Source organism: Hyperoodon ampullatus, assembly GCF_949752795.1.
Source record: "Hyperoodon ampullatus genome assembly, chromosome: 13".
Classification (NCBI taxonomy): Eukaryota; Metazoa; Chordata; class Mammalia; order Artiodactyla; family Ziphiidae; genus Hyperoodon; species Hyperoodon ampullatus.
Genome location: NC_136926.1, coordinates 23026419 through 23045440, shown reverse-complemented (window position 1 = coordinate 23045440; position 19022 = coordinate 23026419). Strand labels below are relative to the sequence as shown.

Genomic DNA, 19022 nt, shown 5'->3' with positions numbered 1-19022 from the left:
TCCAGAGGAGCAGCAGCACCCCCATCACGGGCTCCCTGACGACACTCAGGAGCTTCCAGAGCAGATTCCCCTTTTGGCTCAACACAGCTCAAGCACGGTTTCTATTCAATGCAACCAACAGTCCTTGCCCAGCCAGCGACTACTGAAACGCATCCGATTTTTATCTAGAAAAACCTGCAAAGGCAAAAGGAGGAAGGAGGAAGAAACCAGCGCTCATGCGGCGGCGTGACAGTCCTGATCTCAGATCTCGGCTCAGCAATTGGAAGCCGTTGGATCTCAGGTTAGGTTGAGATCTCCTCATCGTAAGATGGGAATCTGGACACGGTCCCAGAGTTGGCCTGACAACGAGAGGAGACGCTGCTCGGAAAGCTCTCGGCATTCGGCGAGCACCCACCACACGAGGGCTGCTCTTACACTCTTGCCGGGCGTCCCCCGAGAGCCAGGCTCTGTGTTCAGGGCCCCTCGCAGTACCCCCAACACAGTGACAAGGGCAGCATAAGCCCCAAGAACTGAAGTGACCTTCTCGAGGTCTCTCAGCCAAAGCTGCATCTCTTTGACCTAAATCCCTTGTTTTTCTTGTCTTTCTACTAACTTTCTGCTCTCCTCCCAAGGACTGGCAAGAGCCAATTTCATGCCTGTTGTCCCTCCTGCCCTTCAAAACCATCCCTATGAGTCCACTCTAGCGTGGGGTGTGAGGGAGGGAGGCTGGTTTTCTTCCACGTTTGGTGAATCTGGGCCAGGCGGGCTGTGTTAGCTCTGAGCACGTCTTGTGTGTTCCCTGCCACGAGGCTCTCCATGAGGTGGAAGAGTCATAAGAAAACCACAGCTATTAAAGTCGACCTTCCAATGTCTTACCAATCCCGTAAGATGCTTAAATAATAAACACTGTTTGAACTGAAGGGTTAAAATGCCTGGGGCATAAACACAGACTCCTGCACTTTGGGGATGGTTTAAGACCCTTACTTTTAATAGCAAGCTGCTCAGTAACGTCTATTTTTTTCTGTTTCAATTTCCAAGGACGTAAACTGTTGCAGGTTAACAGAGCCTTTCGAGGCTGCACCTAGAAACCCCCGAAAACTAGAATGTCAAGGGGAGATTTTTAATATGATACAGAAGTTCAAAATGTTAGACAGTCAAGGAGCCCAGAGCAGCCTCTTCACATGAAGTGGAAAAGAAAGGCCCAGAAAGCAGAAGGGATTTGCCCAGGGCTTGGCCTGGTGCCCTGGCCTGCTACGTTCTGGGGGAGCTCACCCCCACCCCAACTCTGCCCCCCTAGCTGATCCGACTGTCTGCCCTGCCTCCTCCAGAATCAAAAAGATTATAAGGAGGGGATCATAAATCATTTTCCTCTCATGAGTTTATAGTGTTCCTTTTCTGAGGAGTTCAAAAGCACTCAGTAATAAACCAAGGTGATGAGTTTATGTCTTTCCCTTTTAAAATGAAACTTTATTTGAACTCCTGGAGAGGCATTTACGTTTTCTTAATTTAGGACATTCCTCTGTTATTTTCAACATTTCACCCCATGGCACTTTCTGTGGGCAGGTGGGTAATGGGGGTAGGTGATGGCGGAGGGAGAGGGGTCTGCGTCTGGCCCTCCCCCTTCTCCCCCAGGCTCCTCCAAACGCCCGACAGCATCCTCCCCGCCGTCTATGGTTTTTTTTTTTTTTTTTTTTTTTTTTTTGCATTACACGGGCTTCTCACTGCTGTGGCCTCTCCCGTTGCGGAGCACAGGCTGTGGACGCGCAGGCCCAGCAGCCATGGCTCACGGGCCTAGCCGCTCCGCGGCATGTGGGATCTTCCCAGACCGGGGCACGAACCCGTGTCCCCTGCATTGGCAGGCGGACTCTCAACCACTGCGCCACCAGGGAAGCCCCGTCTATGGTTTTCAGCAAGTCTCAACATCTACACGGAGGAGTCCCTCCCCCACCCCCCACGGGGACCTGGCTATAGCGTCTTCCTTTCGTGCTTCTCTTAGCTGCCCGCCTCCTTCTTGCCTTCACCACTAAGGGCAAAGAAAGGGTAGAAAACCATGCTGTGTGTCTGCAGGTGAGCAGGCCACACATGAGGACCACTTTGCTCTTCCTACCCTAGCCTCTTGCCACTGCACTTGGGGGCTCAGAAAGAAAGAAAACACAGCGAAGTTAATAAAATTGAAGCTGAAAACAACTACACTTAAGAACAAGGTGAGAGAGCAGAAGAGAGGGAGGGAGAAAGAGGAAGAGGAAGGGGAGGGAGAGGGAGACATGCCTGACTCTTTGTACCTCCTGTACCAACCCAGGTTTTAAGCAAAAGCTAAATCGTCTTGCTTTGTCTGGCCCAAGCGGGTTGGCTAATGATTTTATTCAGGTGTTAAGCCAAATTTCAGTAATTAACCACGTGCAAATACGGCCTGGCCACCACCACAGCCTCTCCAAACAGAAACATGTTTCTCCAAACACAGAGAAACATGGAGCAGGGTGCTGCTTGTTAGCAGGTACAACCATGAGCTTAGCTCCTGGGCTCCTGCATTCAATAAATACTTGGTGAATGAATAAACTCAAGAAATACTTAATGAGGCAATATATGTCGAGGGTTTTTATTCCCTGTGGCTTCACAGGCCGGCAGGCCAACCATACAAAACTCTTCAAGTCAAACCACTACATGGTTGTCCCAGGCGGAGGAGGAGCAGTTGGGTTCTCTGAGGGACTTCAACACCACTAGGCCATGGGAGAACATGGGGTGTCCCCGAGGGGCCCTGTTCCAACCCATTTACAGACATGACAGATGCGTAAGGTGGAGACCCACTAGACTGGGGCACACAAAATTAAGCCGAGCTGCTGAGCCCTGCGTAGCAGCAGCTTAAGTACAGGAGAAAATATTCTATTAGGAGAGTGCTACCTACAAGGAAAGCACTGTGCCTAATCTTTGGATGGAGCTGGCATTTCTCCTAGGAAAACACTAATGTATCCTCAAGAGGGTCACTGCTCTCTGAGCATCATTAGGCAGCTCTGGCCAACTGTTTAAACGATGAAGTATTGGGGCCTGGGCTGCCTAAAACACGTTGATTCAACTTCGGGAATTATAAACCAAACAGGTAATAGTCCCTGTGTTTTTTTGTTGTTGTTTTTTCTTCTCCTTCTATAAAAGGGCAGGGGAACTTGACAAGTGGTCGGAAGCTACTCAGAAGACAAGTGGGACACAAACATCACAGATTAGATCCATGAGGATCTCCTGGGCCAAAAGTCTTTCAGGAGACACTGGCTGGGACAGCTTTGACTGTGGGAAAGGCTCCCTACATCAAAACCACCTCTTCTCTGGCCTGAATCTCCTCAAGAGGTCAGAACCAGGACTGTTTTCCCCCCAGCTGTCTCCCCATGATACTTAGAACAGCAGCTTCTGAGAATATAAAAAATACCCAAGCAATAACACTACCCTTAGGGTATACTACCTTTCCTCCAACCAAAATTCTAACAACTTTCTCCAAACCTTTCCCTTTAACAAAATGATCCAGTTTAAAACAGGTTGTTGGGACTTCCCTGGTGGCACAGTGGTTAAGAATCCACCTGCCAATGCAGGGGCCACGGGTTCAAGCCCTGGTCCAGGAAGATCCCACATGTTGCGGAGCAACTAAGCCCGTGTGCCACAACTACTGAGCCCGCGTGCTGCAACTACTGAAGCTCGCGCCTAGAGCCGGTGCTCCGCAACAAAATAAGCAACCACAGTGAGAAGCCCGCGCACCATAATGAAGAGCAGCTCCCGCTCACTGCAACTAGAGAAAGCCTGCGCGTGGCAACGAAGACCCAATGCAGCCAAAAATAAATAATTAAAAAAAAAACCCAAAACAGGGTGTTATCTGTCATATTTTAAGATCATTGACAGCTGGTTTTCCAAAGTAAATGTATTTCTGTCTTTTATCTTATACTGCAGCCAGAGGTAATGCTGACCCTCGAGGCTAAGAAAGTTTTTTTTTTTTTTAGTACTTCTAAACGGAATAACAATAGCCAATGGCAGTGAACATTTCTGGAGAGCTTTCTCTGCTAGACGTTTGTATCTCATCTCACCTGCAAACCATCCTATGAGGTAAGGTCTAATACAGGACCATAATTGCTGTCTGCCATTCTGAAACCAAAAAAGCTCTACAACCCCAAAGTCTTTTCAGAACTTACTTGGCAGCGAAACTTAATGGTCCTGAACTCATTTGGAGGCACAGCTGCCCTGAACTAACACGGGCTATTTAGATTTTAGTTGTCCCACTTAATGTGAATATCCATGTAGTTTGCTACACAAATATGCATGTGTTTGGTTCCTGAGGATGGCCCCACATCTCCTGGGAGTTCCTAAATACAAAATATGTGCATCTTAATACCTTTCTAAATGCCCCAAATCTCAGAATTCTGAAATATCTGGCCCCAAGGGTGTAAGATAGGGATTGTGAATCTCTATTATCAACCCAGTTCACAGAGAAGAAACTGAGACTCCTTGAGGGGAAGTGACCTGCCCAAGGCCACACAGTGGGCAGGGTGGAGCCCACTCTGAGGCTGGCAGCTGCCATCAGAGCCCGAGCTTCTGGGTACCATGAGGGGCTGCTCCAAGACATGACTTCAGCCAGGAAAGAGTGCTGTGCCAGCAAGGCTCTTCTCTGTAACCGGCTATTTGAGGAATTGGGGAAATGTGGGTGTGGAGAACACCAATCAAAACGGGAGCAATTCGGAGGGCCTGGTGCTTACCTTGCCGAGGACAGTTAGGCATGGTTTCGGGTCCAGTTCTGGTTGTTCCAGCTTCACCACTCCTACCCAGCCATATTCATACAAGTCCTCTTCGTCATTGTTATTACACAGGCCCAGTGGGTGCATCTAGGAAACAAATGGAAAGAAAACTTCAGTAGGCAGGCTGCAGACCTGCTTGACTCCCGGTGTGCACGTCTCAGACTCAACAGTCAAAAACAACCTCAAAACTTAAAGTCATATCGGTGGGATGCATTTTTCAACCCATTGAGTGGATCCTATTTCAGTACAATGAGCTGAGCCCTGGGGAGAACACAATAGAGCCATTACAAATAGACTTCACAGATACTTTCTCACTGCTTTGTAAGCAGTGGTCACCCAAGGTGGACACCACCCAATGGGATGTAGGAAAAGAGAGACAGCGTAACTCCCACATAAATCCCGGTCTAGATGGCTGTGAAATACCATAACATTCAGTGGCAGCTACAGAGGAGACGAGCTAGGTTAGCATCCAAAACTATTTGGCTTCCAGACCTTAACAACACATCTACTTCAACTGATGCAAGAGGACCTCGAAACACATTCAGGAATTTATGGAGAGACCACTAGACATACGGCAGAATCACCAGGATAATTAACAGGCTGTTTAAAGGCTACCCCTGGTTACTGGAAAACAGGTGAAATTCTTTGAGGTTTCTTCAAAATTTGCAAAACACAAAATCAAAGATAGGTAGGAGAGCACTGTCAAATTTTTACTAGTAAAAGTGCATTTAGTGGAAGCCTGAACACAGAATGGTACTACGGCTTGTGCTCACAGTTCTAGTATTGAGTTTTATCAGACCCCAGAATCCCTAATAACCATCTGAGAAGAGGAAGTCCTTGTGGATAAACCTAACTTACCAAGACATGAAGGAGTCTAGCACAGTGTTAAGCTCTTTAAATAACTGGAAGAAATATGTCTTTAGAGTCATGGCATGTTAGAGATACAAGAGACTAAAGAATCCACTGTGTTAGCCAGAATAATGGCCCATGAGACATCTATGTCCTAATCCCAAGAACCTGTGAATACATTACCTTACAAGGCACCAGAAACTTTATAGACGTGATTAAGTTTGATATCCTGGATTACCTGGGTAAGCCCAATGTAATCGCAAAGGTCCTTACAAGGAAAAAAGGGAATCGTGGAAACAGAAGAGATGTGACCAGGGAAGCAGGGGTTGGAGTGATGTGCTCAGCAGATGGAGGTGGGAGCCATGAGCCAAGGAATGCAGGCGGCCCACCTCCAGAAGCTGGAAAAGACAAGGAAAAGGATTCTCTCTAGACCCTCCACAAGGAACGCAGCCCTGCTGACCCATTTTTGACTTCTGACCTTCAGAACTATGAGAGATTAAGTTTGTGTTGCTTTAAGCCACTAAGTTTGTAGTAACTTGTTATAGTAGCAAATAGGAAACTAATACACCCTCCTTATCCCCCACTCATTTTAGGATGAGAAGTTCAAGATAAATAGCTTTTCCAAGACAACACAGCAAGCAAGTGGCTGCCCCAGGGGTGGCCTGGCCCTTGAATTCACAGTCCAGTACCTTCCAACTCCACTTGCTTAACTTTATTGTCCCTTCCTCTGAGAGCTGGTCACCTGACTGGAGAGAAAAGATTAAGAGGTAAAAATCTCTGTAAAGAAAGGCTGCCTGCCAGCTCCGAACTGGGTGGTGTGAGTTTGGTGCAGGTGGACAGAGGTGCAGCTGAGCCTTGAGCTGAGCTTCAAAGGGAGAGCTGGACGGGTCCGGGGCAGGGGAGAGGACGGGCGGCCATCCATGCCCGGGGACGAGGAGCTGAGGGATTCAGGGGGAGAGGAGAGGCTACCTGAGCAGCATGGGGGGCCACAGTCGACACCAAGAAGAGAGAGACAGGCTCAAAAATCAGGAAGGCATGTGGACACCAGGACAGCACCACAGGTTCTTCGGAAAAGCGGCGCACCAAGAACAGTAATTTGAGGCAGGCGGGTTGCACCTTCTGGCAATGGTGGCCCTGGACTGGAGAGGATGAGTGAGCGGAGGAGGGGAGGGAGCAGCCCAGAGGGCAGAGATCCTTGGCAAGTTTATGGACCCACAAGGAACGGTGAGCACCGCAAGCTAAAGGGGTGGCCGGCAGCTGTCTTCGTAGCGGGCACAGGATAACCCTGCCCTGGGAATTGCAGGACCTGAGATGGGGAAGCCTGCGACATATGATTTTTGCACCAGCCCTCAGGCTCGAAGAGTCTGCCCAAAGGACCAAGGAGGGTCCTGCAGTGCAGTGGATGGCACAGCTTCCCTCCAGCTGCCCCTGAAAAACTCAGCCCACTCTAGGATGTTCGATGGTTACTAAATGATGAGCGGCTTGAAATGCAGATCTCCAACTGGAGAGGATGGGCAAGGGCAATAAGCCAGTCGTGCCAAGAGCCAGGCACTTCTGACCCTCCAGGAAGTGGCTCCCAGCCGGGCTCAAGTCAGCTTCCTGACATCCCAGGTCAAGTCACGTCAATGGCAGCCCCACTACTGACACTTTTCTACAGTGTTCCATGATTTTTTTTTTTTTTTTTTTGCGGTACGCGGGCCTCTCACTGTTGTGGCCTCTCCCGTTACGGAGCACAGGCTCCGGACGCACAGGCCCAGCGGCCATGGCTCACGGGCCCAGCTGCTTCACGGCATGTGGGATCTTCCTGGACCAGGGCACGAACCCGTGTCCCCTGCATCGGCAGGCGGACTCTCAACCACTGCGCCACCAGGGAGGCCCTCCATGATATTTTTAACCTGGCCATGTGCCTTGGAGGTTTCCAGAGGGAAAGGTGCTTTTTGTTACTTACACCTGTATAGGGTTTGGTCAGTGATAGAGAACTGCGTTGAGGGAAGCAGAGGAATCATGCAGGTTTAAGACTTTGTATTAAAACTTTACTGAAGAAAGAAGCCAGATATAAAAAGCCATGTATTATATAATTCCACTGATATGAAATATCCAGAACAGGCAAATCCATAGAAACAGAAAGCAGCAGATTAGTGGATGCCTGCCTGGGGGAGGGGGAAATGGAGAGTGACTGCTTAATAGGTACAGGAGTCTTTTTACGGTGATAAAAATGTTCTGGCATCAGATGATAGTAACGGATGGGTGACCATTGTGAATGTACTAAATGCCTCTGAATTGTATACTTTAAAATGGCTTAAGTGGTAAATTCTGTATCAATTTTACCACAATAAATAAGTTTTTTTAAAAAGTCCCAAGAATCAGGGACTTCCCTGGTGGTCCAGTGGGTAAGACTCCACGCTCCCAGCGCAGGGGGCCCAGGTTCAATCCCTGGTTGGGGAACTAGATCCCGCACGCACGCTGCAACTAAAAGATCCCACGTGCCACAACTAAGAGCCAGTGCAGCCAAAATAAATTACAAAAAAAAAAAAAAAAAAAGTCCTAAGAGTTTACTCAGAAATGACTGTCCTCAGCCAACATGGGAATCCACAGTGTAGGACGATGTGGTTTCCACCCTTCCTGAGCCTAAGCCAACCACCAGAGCCCTTCGGGAAACTGTGTCCTGCAGAATACTAGCCCTGCACGATGATAAATGGGTTCCTGCACATGCAACTAATGCTGAGGAACAGGACACAGGGATTCGGGATCTACATTTGGAAATTAAAGCTCTGCAGAGGCCTAAGGTTTAAATAACTTACAAGGGTTTTAACCTTTGCTAAAACCAGCATTTCCTACCTGTTGATGATCAACCCATTTTGTGTTTAATTATGCTCACACTGTTTCATGGGACACACTCCGAGAAATGCCAAGTTAGGGAGAGCACAGGTACATGTGTGAGAAGAAATGAACCTAAAGTAGATGTGATCCAAGCCAAACGCTGACACGCATGATGCGAAGAGCAAAGGCTGCAGCGGGAGGAGATGGAGGGACGGTGGGGGGTGGCTGGAGAGAAGGGGGGGCCTGGGAGGGCGGGAGGAGGAGGAGGGCGGGACTGTGAACCCAGAGCAACAGAAGCAGGAGTAGAAGCTAAGGCCCTTAGCAGACCAGGCTGAGGCTCGAGCTGTGGAGCAGGACACGTGGCCATGGGAGGCATGGCAAGAGGGCGTCTGGCGCACTCGGAAATCCCAACTGTGTGAGCCTCACACATGCTGAGGTCCCCCTGGCACCCTGGGCCGTACCCCATGTGGGGCCCTCCCCCTCCTTGGCCCCAAGACTCCTTTTCAAAGCATCCACTGTCACTGGGGTACCTGTGAGCAGCTCAAAGTGTCAGCCCTGTCAAGGGTGTTGACTTCTGCACGGGGATCAAAGATTTAAAAACCAAAAGGAATTTTTTCCCAAGTGTTGGTGGGTGTAATCGGTTGGCGTGGGTGGTTTATTTTCCCAGAGAGGGTAAAGGGCCACCAAAATCACATCTCAGAGCAACCAAAACCGACCTCACCATCCTCCCTCTTCCCAGCTCCACTCCGGAGTTTCTTCTCTTCTGAGTTCCTTATTCCAGTCTGTATCTCCAGAGGCCCAAACTACTGGGGTTGTGAATTCAAACTCAGCTACGTCTCAAGTGTAACTGGCCTCTTTGACTCACCTGCCAATCTTGTACAATTCAGTTCTCTTTCAGCTCGCCCCTGATGACAGCATCAGCTTCCAGAAATGCCCGCCACCCTAGGTCTCCAAACATTTATGCCCTGGGGTTCTCTTTTCCCAAGGGCGCCAAGTTATGAGCTCAGCAGAATGTTTTATAAGGAAGCCATAACATGAAAATATTCACTCATAAACTGATGTGTGTCAAAGGATGGAATACCCTAGGCAAAGGCATAAAATGCAAACGAATATGCCACATCTGGGCAAAGTGAAGGAGAGGGCTTTCTTGTTAATTGAGCATCAACTACATTACTCTGTTTATGTATTTTATCTTGTTTAATCCTTACAGCAACCTCTTGCTAATTGGTCTATCAGATGATAGAGTGACTAGACTATGTCGATAAACTGCAAGCTGGAACCACAAATCAGCCAATGATGCAAATATAACAGAGTCCACCAAAGTCATATTAGTCAACAACAGGATCCACTCAAAGCAAATGGCAAACAATCTAGCTAAGGATTAAAGAAGAAATCCACATGGGGGCTTCCATGGAGAATGATCAAAGGATTAAGACAGAACTTCGGGAAAAGAGAGAGTTCTCTAACATTTTTGGAAAAATGACTTTGGGTGATCCTGCTGCTGGAGTCAAACGTAAGAGAAGGATGTCACATCCACATTCTCAGACAGTTTTGCTGGAAATATCCCAACACTGCCAACAGGGTATTCACTCTTTGTTTTCAGAAATCAGAACAAAGTTGCAATTATAATTTAACTTGTTAAATTCAAATACAAACTTATTTTCTGTTCCACGTTTCAAGATAAAGCCCCAACCAAATCTTTCTACTGTCTACTGAGAAACAGTAGCCCTTAACTTAAAAAGATCCCAAAGTCCTTTTCTGGATCACAGTCATCTATGGAGAATGAAGACCTCCAACATATGAAACACATATATTCTAAATATTCAGTGAGACATTGCTGCCAGTCATCACATGAAAACCACGCTTGTGAATTCGTACATGCTGACAGCCAGTGACATACAGGCAGTGACTACACATAAGACCTGTGTGTGCAAAATTAATCTTAGGAGATTTCAATGAATGATGTTCAAGCATGTTAACTTTGAACTTAATGCGGCACATAAGCATTTAACAATTATAGGAATTTCTGAGTTTATTTTCTTAAAATGTTTGGGTGTGTGGGGTTTACCTGATCAGATGTTTGAAATTTAAGAAGTTTTTGCCTTCATATTTTTAAGAAGGTTAAAAATGGCTGAATTGGGGGTGGGGAGAACTGGATGAAGGTAGTCAGAAGGTACAAATTTCCAGGACATAAGATAAATAAGTACCAGGGATGTAATGTACATCATGATAAATATAATGAACACTGCTGTATGTTACATATGAAATGGTTAAGAGAGTAAATCCTGAGTTCTCATCACAAGGAAAAAATATATTTTTCTCTCTTTAATGTTGTATCTGTATGAGATGATGGATGTTCACTAGACTTCTTGTGATAATCATTTCATGATGTATATAAGTCAAATCATTATGCTCTACATCCTAAACTTATACAGTGCTGTATGTCAAAACTGGAAGAAAAAAAATGGCTAAATTGTGTATAAGAACTCAGGGTTGTCAGAAAGAACTACTAATGAAAACATAAAGGAAAAACCAAATAAACTCAGAAACCGAGAATGGAACTTGACGAAAACTCACTGGACAGAGAATACTGGAGGAGGAGAAGGACAGCCTGAAATGAGAAGATAAGCAAAACTCCTGGGGCGGGTCCGGAGAAGAAAAATGCCAATAATTAACAAGCCACACTAAAGTGTGAGGATTTAACAGAAGATATGTCCTGAGTTATAACTTTGGTCTTGTGCTCTCAGAATAACTTCAGGATGTCAACACCCTGGCTTAAGTCAATTGAAGGCAAATTCCCAATTAGTCCTCTATCGGGAGGTTTGACATTAAGAAGCGGTGCCTCTGGCTGTCTTACTCCTGATTTTGTTCTGAGGGGTGTTTGGGGGATGGAGAGGATGAGAGCTTTGGAATCATGTAACCATGTTTTGAAAACTGCCTCTTATGAGGCATACTTCCTTGAGCAGATGACTCGATTTCTATAAACCTCTATTTTCTCATCTGTAAAAATGGGGACAGTACCATCCACTTCAACAGGGTGCTGTGCAGATTAAATGAGATAAAATATATAATCTTAGTTGCATGGTAGACGCTCAATCAGTGGGAAAGCCCTCTCCTTCTTCACTTCCTCTTGACATGTCACGTTTGCTTGCCCTTCATGCATTTGCCTAGAATTCTGTCCTTCAAGACCAGTTTAAATGTCAGCCCTTCCATGGAGCTTTCTTGAATGCACCAGTATAGCTAGTTGCTTCCACCTCTACATTCCCAAATGCTTTACATGGTGCTTAGCACAGTTCCTTCAGCCTCTCCTCTGGGATGGGTACCTGCTTCTACAAGGAGTCTTTCTCAGAGGTCCCCTTTCACCCCACCCAGAGCCTTGTGCCCAATAGGTGCTCAATAAATGACTGCTGGGTGTCTCCGGCCCTCAGCCTGGAGACAGGCCTGCTGCCGCATCTCAGCTCTGTTTGGGGAAGCCATTTGTGTCTCTGTTCGGTTAAGTGAGGGAACAGGACAAAGAGGTCAGGATTTCAACAAATTGCTGCCGGAACTTTAAAAGATCTGGCTCTTAGAGTCATTGATCCACAGGTCACCAAACACATCCCCAGGACTTTACCGGCAATCTCAAGATTTACTGGGAATGGCACAGGAGCAAAGGCTGTTCCTTCTTGGTCTCGGCCGCTGGGCTTGCAGAGGCAGGTAACACTCTCCACGTGCAGAAAACACAAGGCTACTGCCCTTCACTCAGGCAGGCCCATGACAGTGCTTTATGAGGGTGATGGAGGGGGAAGAGGAATAGAGGACTCCTCCCCTAAAAAGCAAAACCTCAAAATTTCCGGCCCCTGTCTGATCTCAGAAGCTGCTGTCAGCTCCAAGAAAACAAGGGAATAAACCGAGGAAGAGGCAGGCATGGGATCCAGGGCACAGAGAATCCAACAGAGAAGAGAAATAGAGGGAAATCCCAGGAGGACAGCTATGCCACCAGCCTGCCAGGCGACCCGCCCAGATGGGGTCAGAAGGATGAGGGCTGCAGGAGAGCTCCCAAAATAAGCAACCAAACAACAATAACCTGAGTCATCACCCAGTGGGACTGACAGTATTGAGAAGAGTGTTACAGTCCCGAACAGGAGAAGGAAATGTGATAATCAGATTGCAAACTAAAGTAATGGGGTGGGGGGGACAGTTATTAACTCCAGAAAAAAAACAAAAAGTCACACCAGAATTGTAAACCATAAGCAGGGTATGGCATGCATGGCCTGGCTGGGAACAGTGACAGCCATAATAACGTAAATCCTGATCTAAACATTGATTGTGATATAACCACATTGGGAAAATGCAGAGATGGGAAATGTGTGTATGGGGGTGGGGAGGTGGAAAGGCAGGACAGGGGAAGGGATGAGGGGGGTAAGAGAACAAAATCACCATCTTCCAGAGTAGGAAGTTGAAAAATGTATAAATGGGCTAAAAATATGAGGCAGTATAAGCAGGTTTAGAAATTATTGACAGAAATTTAGAAATATTCCCAGAGGTGAACGGCAGAAGAAACCACTAAATAATTGAAAGTAGTTGCCTCTGAGAAGAGCAATCAGGGATGGCAAAGGGTACACCAGAGGAACGCTCTTTTAATTAAAAGCCATGAAGTACTCTTTCCCTTCTTTAAATGTATACGTGCTTTATTTTGGTTAAGATCTTCATAGGCACTGCTGGACAGATGTCCCCTTCCTCCAGGTGTTCCAGCAGATTCTCTGGGTCCTGCAGGGAAGCATTCCATCAGGCCAAAGAGAGACCCCAACAGGCAACCTGCACAGGACTATGGACTTGGAGGACTGCCTGGGACGACGCTCGGGAGCCCCCAGGCCCTGGGCTGGGGACGGCTGGAACACAGCACACGGATGATTCAGGGAGAATGGTGCAGAAGGAACCAGCAGCCCTCACCACCCCCATAAGCCAAATAACTTCCAGGGGGCACCAGAGTGTGATGTGGATTTGGGTGTTATAGAGGTGGCAGACACAACAACCAGGGTGGTTGTTCTAGGGAGCCCCAGTTTTCTCCCAGACACAGACAGATCCTATAACCTCTACAAGGGGTGCTGAACATCCTACTTGCATTTCCAAACAAGGAGCTGCTCGGGCAAAATGGCTAACAATAAGCAGGGCAGAGTCCTGGCCACCATCAGTGCCAGGTATTGAGCATCTGGTTTTACGCTGAAACATGAAAATGGACCTTCTTCAAATTTCTCGGAGCCCAATGAGGTTGGCTATCATGATTTCACTGTTTTGTTAATGGACAAAGACTCTACGGGAACTTCAAAGCCAAAAGACTATGTCAGACAAGGTTAAGTATGTGGAGAAACAGAACTACGTTCCCTTGGGTACAGGACATCAAGCCAAGCTTTGAAACCAAGACCAGCTCTTTAAGAAGCTTTCAGTACAAAATCCTGGAGATATACTGGGGCACTTTCCACACGTCTGAAAGGGCAAAACTGAAACCGGGGCTGGTGGTGCTCTTATCCATGGCTACAATATCTCCACACTCTGCTGGAAGTTTAAAATAACTTCAAAAGGGCCGCCTGCTTCTAAGTGGGTTACTGTTACACTGGAGCCAAACACGGAACGAATAGGAGGAGAGACATTTCACTCTGTAATATTATCTCATCAAAAAATTCCTGGGGATTTAAAAGGGAAACTTCCTTCCTTTTGTCCTTTTGCCGCCGCAGACCAGGGTAGGGTGTCACTGTGGTACAGAGTTTCACATGAAACGACAGCCCTGGACCTTTTCTTAAAAGGTGTGGTGGCTGGAATCAAGACTTATAATTTATGTGAAAGAATGGAAAAGGACAGCTCCACCCATTTTTCTCTTGAATCATAAGGATTATTTTTTCTCTTCTATGTACAAGGAAACAGACAACTCTCTTTTGCTCTTTGAACAAACAGCCTGAACCTTTTTCTGGATCTAGAATCCAGAGGTACCCGAACACAGTTTTTCCCCCCCGTTGTCATAGCAATGGGAACGGAAAGGACCCCAGACACAGAAAAGGAGCTGGCTGTTGCTGCTGTTTGTTGGAAACTTCCAAATGGGAATTGCCTGAGGATTAAAACCGGCATTTCTTCGCTGAGGGGTCTGGTCTTCCGAACACTGTCTTCCGCAGTGGGTGTCACTTTTTAGAGAAAAACCAAGAACAGCCTCTACCCTGTTTGGTTCCTCTTGTTCTTGGTACCAAAAGAACAAATGAGAAGCTGCCTGTTGGAATCTGGGCAAAGCAGCAAGTATTTCAAATCTACCTTCTCACCTGAATATCTCCCATCCCCTGAATTGCATTTTGTCAGATAATCATGTTGAAACTTAGATACGGCCCTGTGTATATCGCATGTCTGACTTTACAGACCTTCACTTAGAACTTCCAATTCCAAGTAGGTAAGGAGATGTTTCATAGGTTAAATTTTGTAAAAAAAAAAAAAAAAAAAAAAAAAAGTATTCAATAGCCGATAGGAAACCATCTGAAAATGTTAAGCAAAATTTAATTCTAAATCTATTCTTTAAATGACTCAAAGTGACACATACAGCTACCAGATGACAAGTATTGAGCTCTACATAGAAATTCACATAGTCTTATTTTAAATTACAAGGCAACATCATAAAGGACACTTGATTGTTCTTATTATAAAAAGGTAAGGATTTGGTGCTTGTACACACAAAACAGTTATTAAATCAAGAAGAAATATGTTGGAGGGGAAATGGTAAAGAAGGCTTCTCATTCTTCCAGACTTAAAAAGAATACTATAAAACCACAAAATCAATAAAACTACATGATGCCAGTCTGAAACTAGAAAAATAGAACAAGTGGAAAAGAAATTCCAAAAACATATTTAAATTTTAAAAAGATCTTATGATGCAAACCAGGACAACATAAGGATGCAGAAAGGACTCACTTAATAAATTCTGTTGGGACAGGTGGATAGCAATGCAGAGAAAAGCTCAGTTTGGCCGTCCATAAGTTATTCTGAGAATCAGTGAGGCAACTTGAGTTAAGGGAAGTCCTTTAGGACAATTAACAAGCTAGACAGTGACAAAGGAGGCTGAAAGAGCAATATATTCTTAAAACTTCTCCATATTATCAGTAACAGAAAGGAATGACGTGACAGTTATGGGATATATATAAATAGTTTATAGTAAGAAAACCGAAAGACCATCAACCTTGTTGCTGATGAATGCACAGTAAAATCACCAACGTAACTCAATGCTACTCGGTGTATGGGCTGCTGGGTGTATGTGGACACACCTGGTTGGCCACGCTGCAAATCGGCTCAGTTTGGGGTAATCTGTCTATCAATATGCAACAAACTCAAGATCCTATGACTTTCTTTCCCCCATAATTCCATTTTTAGAGCAGATCCTGAGGAAGTAACCTAAAACTAAGTCAAAAACAAATGAAATAAATAAATAAAACAAGTAACTTTCCATGATAAAATCTTCAAGCAGTCCTTCTCCAAATTATGAAAATGTAGAAAGAAAAAAAAAAGTCTTCCCAAAGACTATATAATCAAACAAAACAATGTGCATAATTTATGGGATATTATATAATTATAAGAGGATAATGATGAAGATAACATGGTATAAAAAGTACCATGTATGAATTTTAAGAAAAGCATATGTGCAAAACAACACCTATTTAAAAATACCATCTGCAGATGGGCAAAAACCACAAGGGAACAAAGAATTTTAAAAGTTGATGGGTTTAGAGAGTAAGGGTAGCTGGAGACTTTCCTTTTTTGGATTCTAGTATTCATCCAAACCAGCACAGTATTTGCTGTGCCGGACACTGGACAAGAAAAGGTAATTAAGACCCACTGTTGTTTGATCAGTAATTTGAAAAAAAAAAATCTAAAATGTATGTGCATTTGCTGACACAACAGGTGACGGAAATTTAAAGCTCACCAGGGCTTTTTTCACATAAATCAGCTCTATGTACAACACAGTTTAAAAGTAACAAACGGCATTACTAGGTAGTGACACGCATCCGCAAACAGATGTGCTCCTCCCCACAGCAACACGCCACCACAGAATGGTCCAGCAGCTGAACGCACCCTGGAGAGAGCGTTCCGTGGGTGCTGGACAGGACAGCCAGGCACTGGGAGCCTGTGCTGGCCAAGCAGCACAGGCTGCCTGCAAGGGCTCAGCAAGAAAACATGAGAGGAAAGTATGATAAACCGGCAAGCAGTGTGAACCAACAATAAACACCATCCTAACGGATGATGACAGCAGTTTAGCATCGGTCATCCCGACACGATGAGCTTGTGCCAGAGGCCACCTGATCAAAGAAATACTTTATGAAGTTACACCATGGTTTTGGTTCCTTCCTTTGACACACGCAAAACAGATGGAGAAAGACACTCAAAACAGAAACAAAGCTAAAAATCCTTTCACCATCTGTAGAAAATACACTCCCTCCCCCCCCACAAAAACTTGTACCTGAAAGTTTATGGTAACATTATTCATAGCAGCCAAAAAAGTGGAAATAACCCAAATGTCCATCAACGGGTGAATCGGTAAACAAAATGTGGTATACTCAAACAATGGAATATCATTTGGCTACACAAAGGAACAATATTGATACATGCTACAACATGGATGAGCCTGGAAAATATTAAGCTGAGTGAAAGAAGCCAGTCAAAAGTCCACATCTTCTATTCTCTATTCATATGAAAGTCCGGCATAGGGAAATCTATAAAGACAGAAAATAGATTAGTGGTTCCATAAGGCTGGAGGGTTGAGGAATAAAAGGATAGGGAAGTAGGAGCTAAAAGGTACAGGGTTTGTTTTTTGATATGACTTATATGTTCTAAAATTGATTGTGGTGATGGTCTACAACTCAGTGATATACTAAAACCCACTAAACTGTACACTTCATATAGGTGAATTGTATGGTGTATGAATTACATCTCAACAAAGCTGTTAGTGAAAGAGTTAATGCAAATAAAGGGCAAGTTAGAAAAGAAAAAAAAAATAGTAGGGCAAGACTCTAATTATGAGCAACGGTATGGCGTGTTGAAAAGAACACAGCCCCAAGGTCCAGTTTCCTCGTGTGTAAAATAGGGACAGCACCTGCATCACCCAAGTTAGATGGCACAAGCCAATGCACTCGGTAATTAGGATTCCAAGGTTGGGGGTGAGGGGACTGTATATTAGAGCACAGTGCCTAAGAGGGAAAGGGCTCTAGCCAGGGCAGTGTCACCATGAAAAGAGTGACAACAGGAGATCGGTGAGAGCAGAGTGAGGTGGAAATAGAACTACTCCTATTCACCATGCCCAAGACCACGGACCCAAGCAAGAAACCTATCACAAGAAACCTATCGCAAGAATGCAGGAAAGCAGAACACCAGTGATAGATCCAGAATGGGGGCAAGAGCCCGCGGGGAGGGGAAGGGCACCTCAAGTTCCTCGAGGACTCACTAGCTACACCCACCCACAGGCTACAGATTCACCCCCATCCCATCCTCACGTCTCTGTAATTGCACTGGTGAGTTTCCAAACCAGAGCACTTCAGAAAGGGTCACTTGATGAAAATCGCCTGATTAAAATAGTCCCGTGTAGTCTGTTAATAACAGGGCAGGGGGCTAGGGAGGAGAGGAAACCACAGTGTTAAAAGCAATAAATTATATGCTGCGCTTTGCCACCCTCACCCGACCATGGGTGAGTCATATAAGGGCCCCATTCTCTCTGATCCTGAGAGCAAGGGGAATGCCTGCCACCTGCCTACCCCATGGGGGTTTTGGGAGGATTAATGAGATAATGTCTGAGCTGTGGTTCGGGCTCCCTGGAGACAACACTAGGTCTCAGGCACTATTGGCACAAGCTAGGACAGTTTCTTGCCCATTCCTCACCTCATTATGACACCTGTGCTTTGTTACGTCTGCTATTAAAGTTCTCTCTCAAAGAGTGGACCAGGGAGGTCATAACCCAGGCTGGGTCTGCTCTGCCTGGCCAACCTTGTTAACGCCACTCCCCACACCCTGCTCATCAGCAATAGGGTACCTTGAACGTTCAGCACAGCACCCAGCATTTGATGCCAGAGACGGATGGTTAAAAAGGCTCTCTGGACTTTGGGGTTTTAATTGAGACCCTTTGCTTCGTGTTACTGCCCTCACACCCCAACATTTAGGGCCCTAGGGGAGTGACTGCCAGGCTGGGGAGGGGAGCAGGAACAAGCTCCTGGAGTACTGAACTACTCTGTTCCTGGGTGTCAGGCTCACGGACAGGTTTTTGTAAGTTTTAAGTTCAAGGCTACCAACTAACGAAACCAGGTGGACTCTGAGTTCACATACAAAGAAACCTGTATTTACGGTGTTTCAAAGCGAGGGCAAGGCCATGTGTAAAATTGTGTGTGTGTGTAAAATTGATACAAAAAACTATACTTGATGTGAGTCTCTGTCTTCAAGGGTCTCTATCCAGTTCGGTGAACTGATATTATAAGGGTGTCATGAAGATTAGAGATAACATATGTTAAACTTCCAGAGCGGTGATTGTAATAGCCGCTAACACTTATTGTGTGCTTGCCATGTTCTGGGCACTGGTTTTCTAGTTTTATAGGTGTCAACTCATTTGATCCTAAC

At 45.8% G+C, this 19022-nt stretch overlaps 1 protein-coding gene across 1 annotated transcript in view; it reads right to left on the bottom strand.

Moving 5' to 3' along the window:
* ZNRF3 (zinc and ring finger 3) overlaps nucleotides 1-19022 on the bottom strand; it is a gene marked incomplete at its 5' end in the record, with an annotated part of 146342 nt that overhangs the window by 50657 nt on the left and 76663 nt on the right. The window contains one exon of the mRNA XM_079717417.1: nucleotides 4707-4832. Within this exon, the coding sequence (XP_079573543.1) occupies nucleotides 4707-4832 (126 nt within the window). The remainder of the gene's footprint in view (nucleotides 1-4706; nucleotides 4833-19022) is intronic.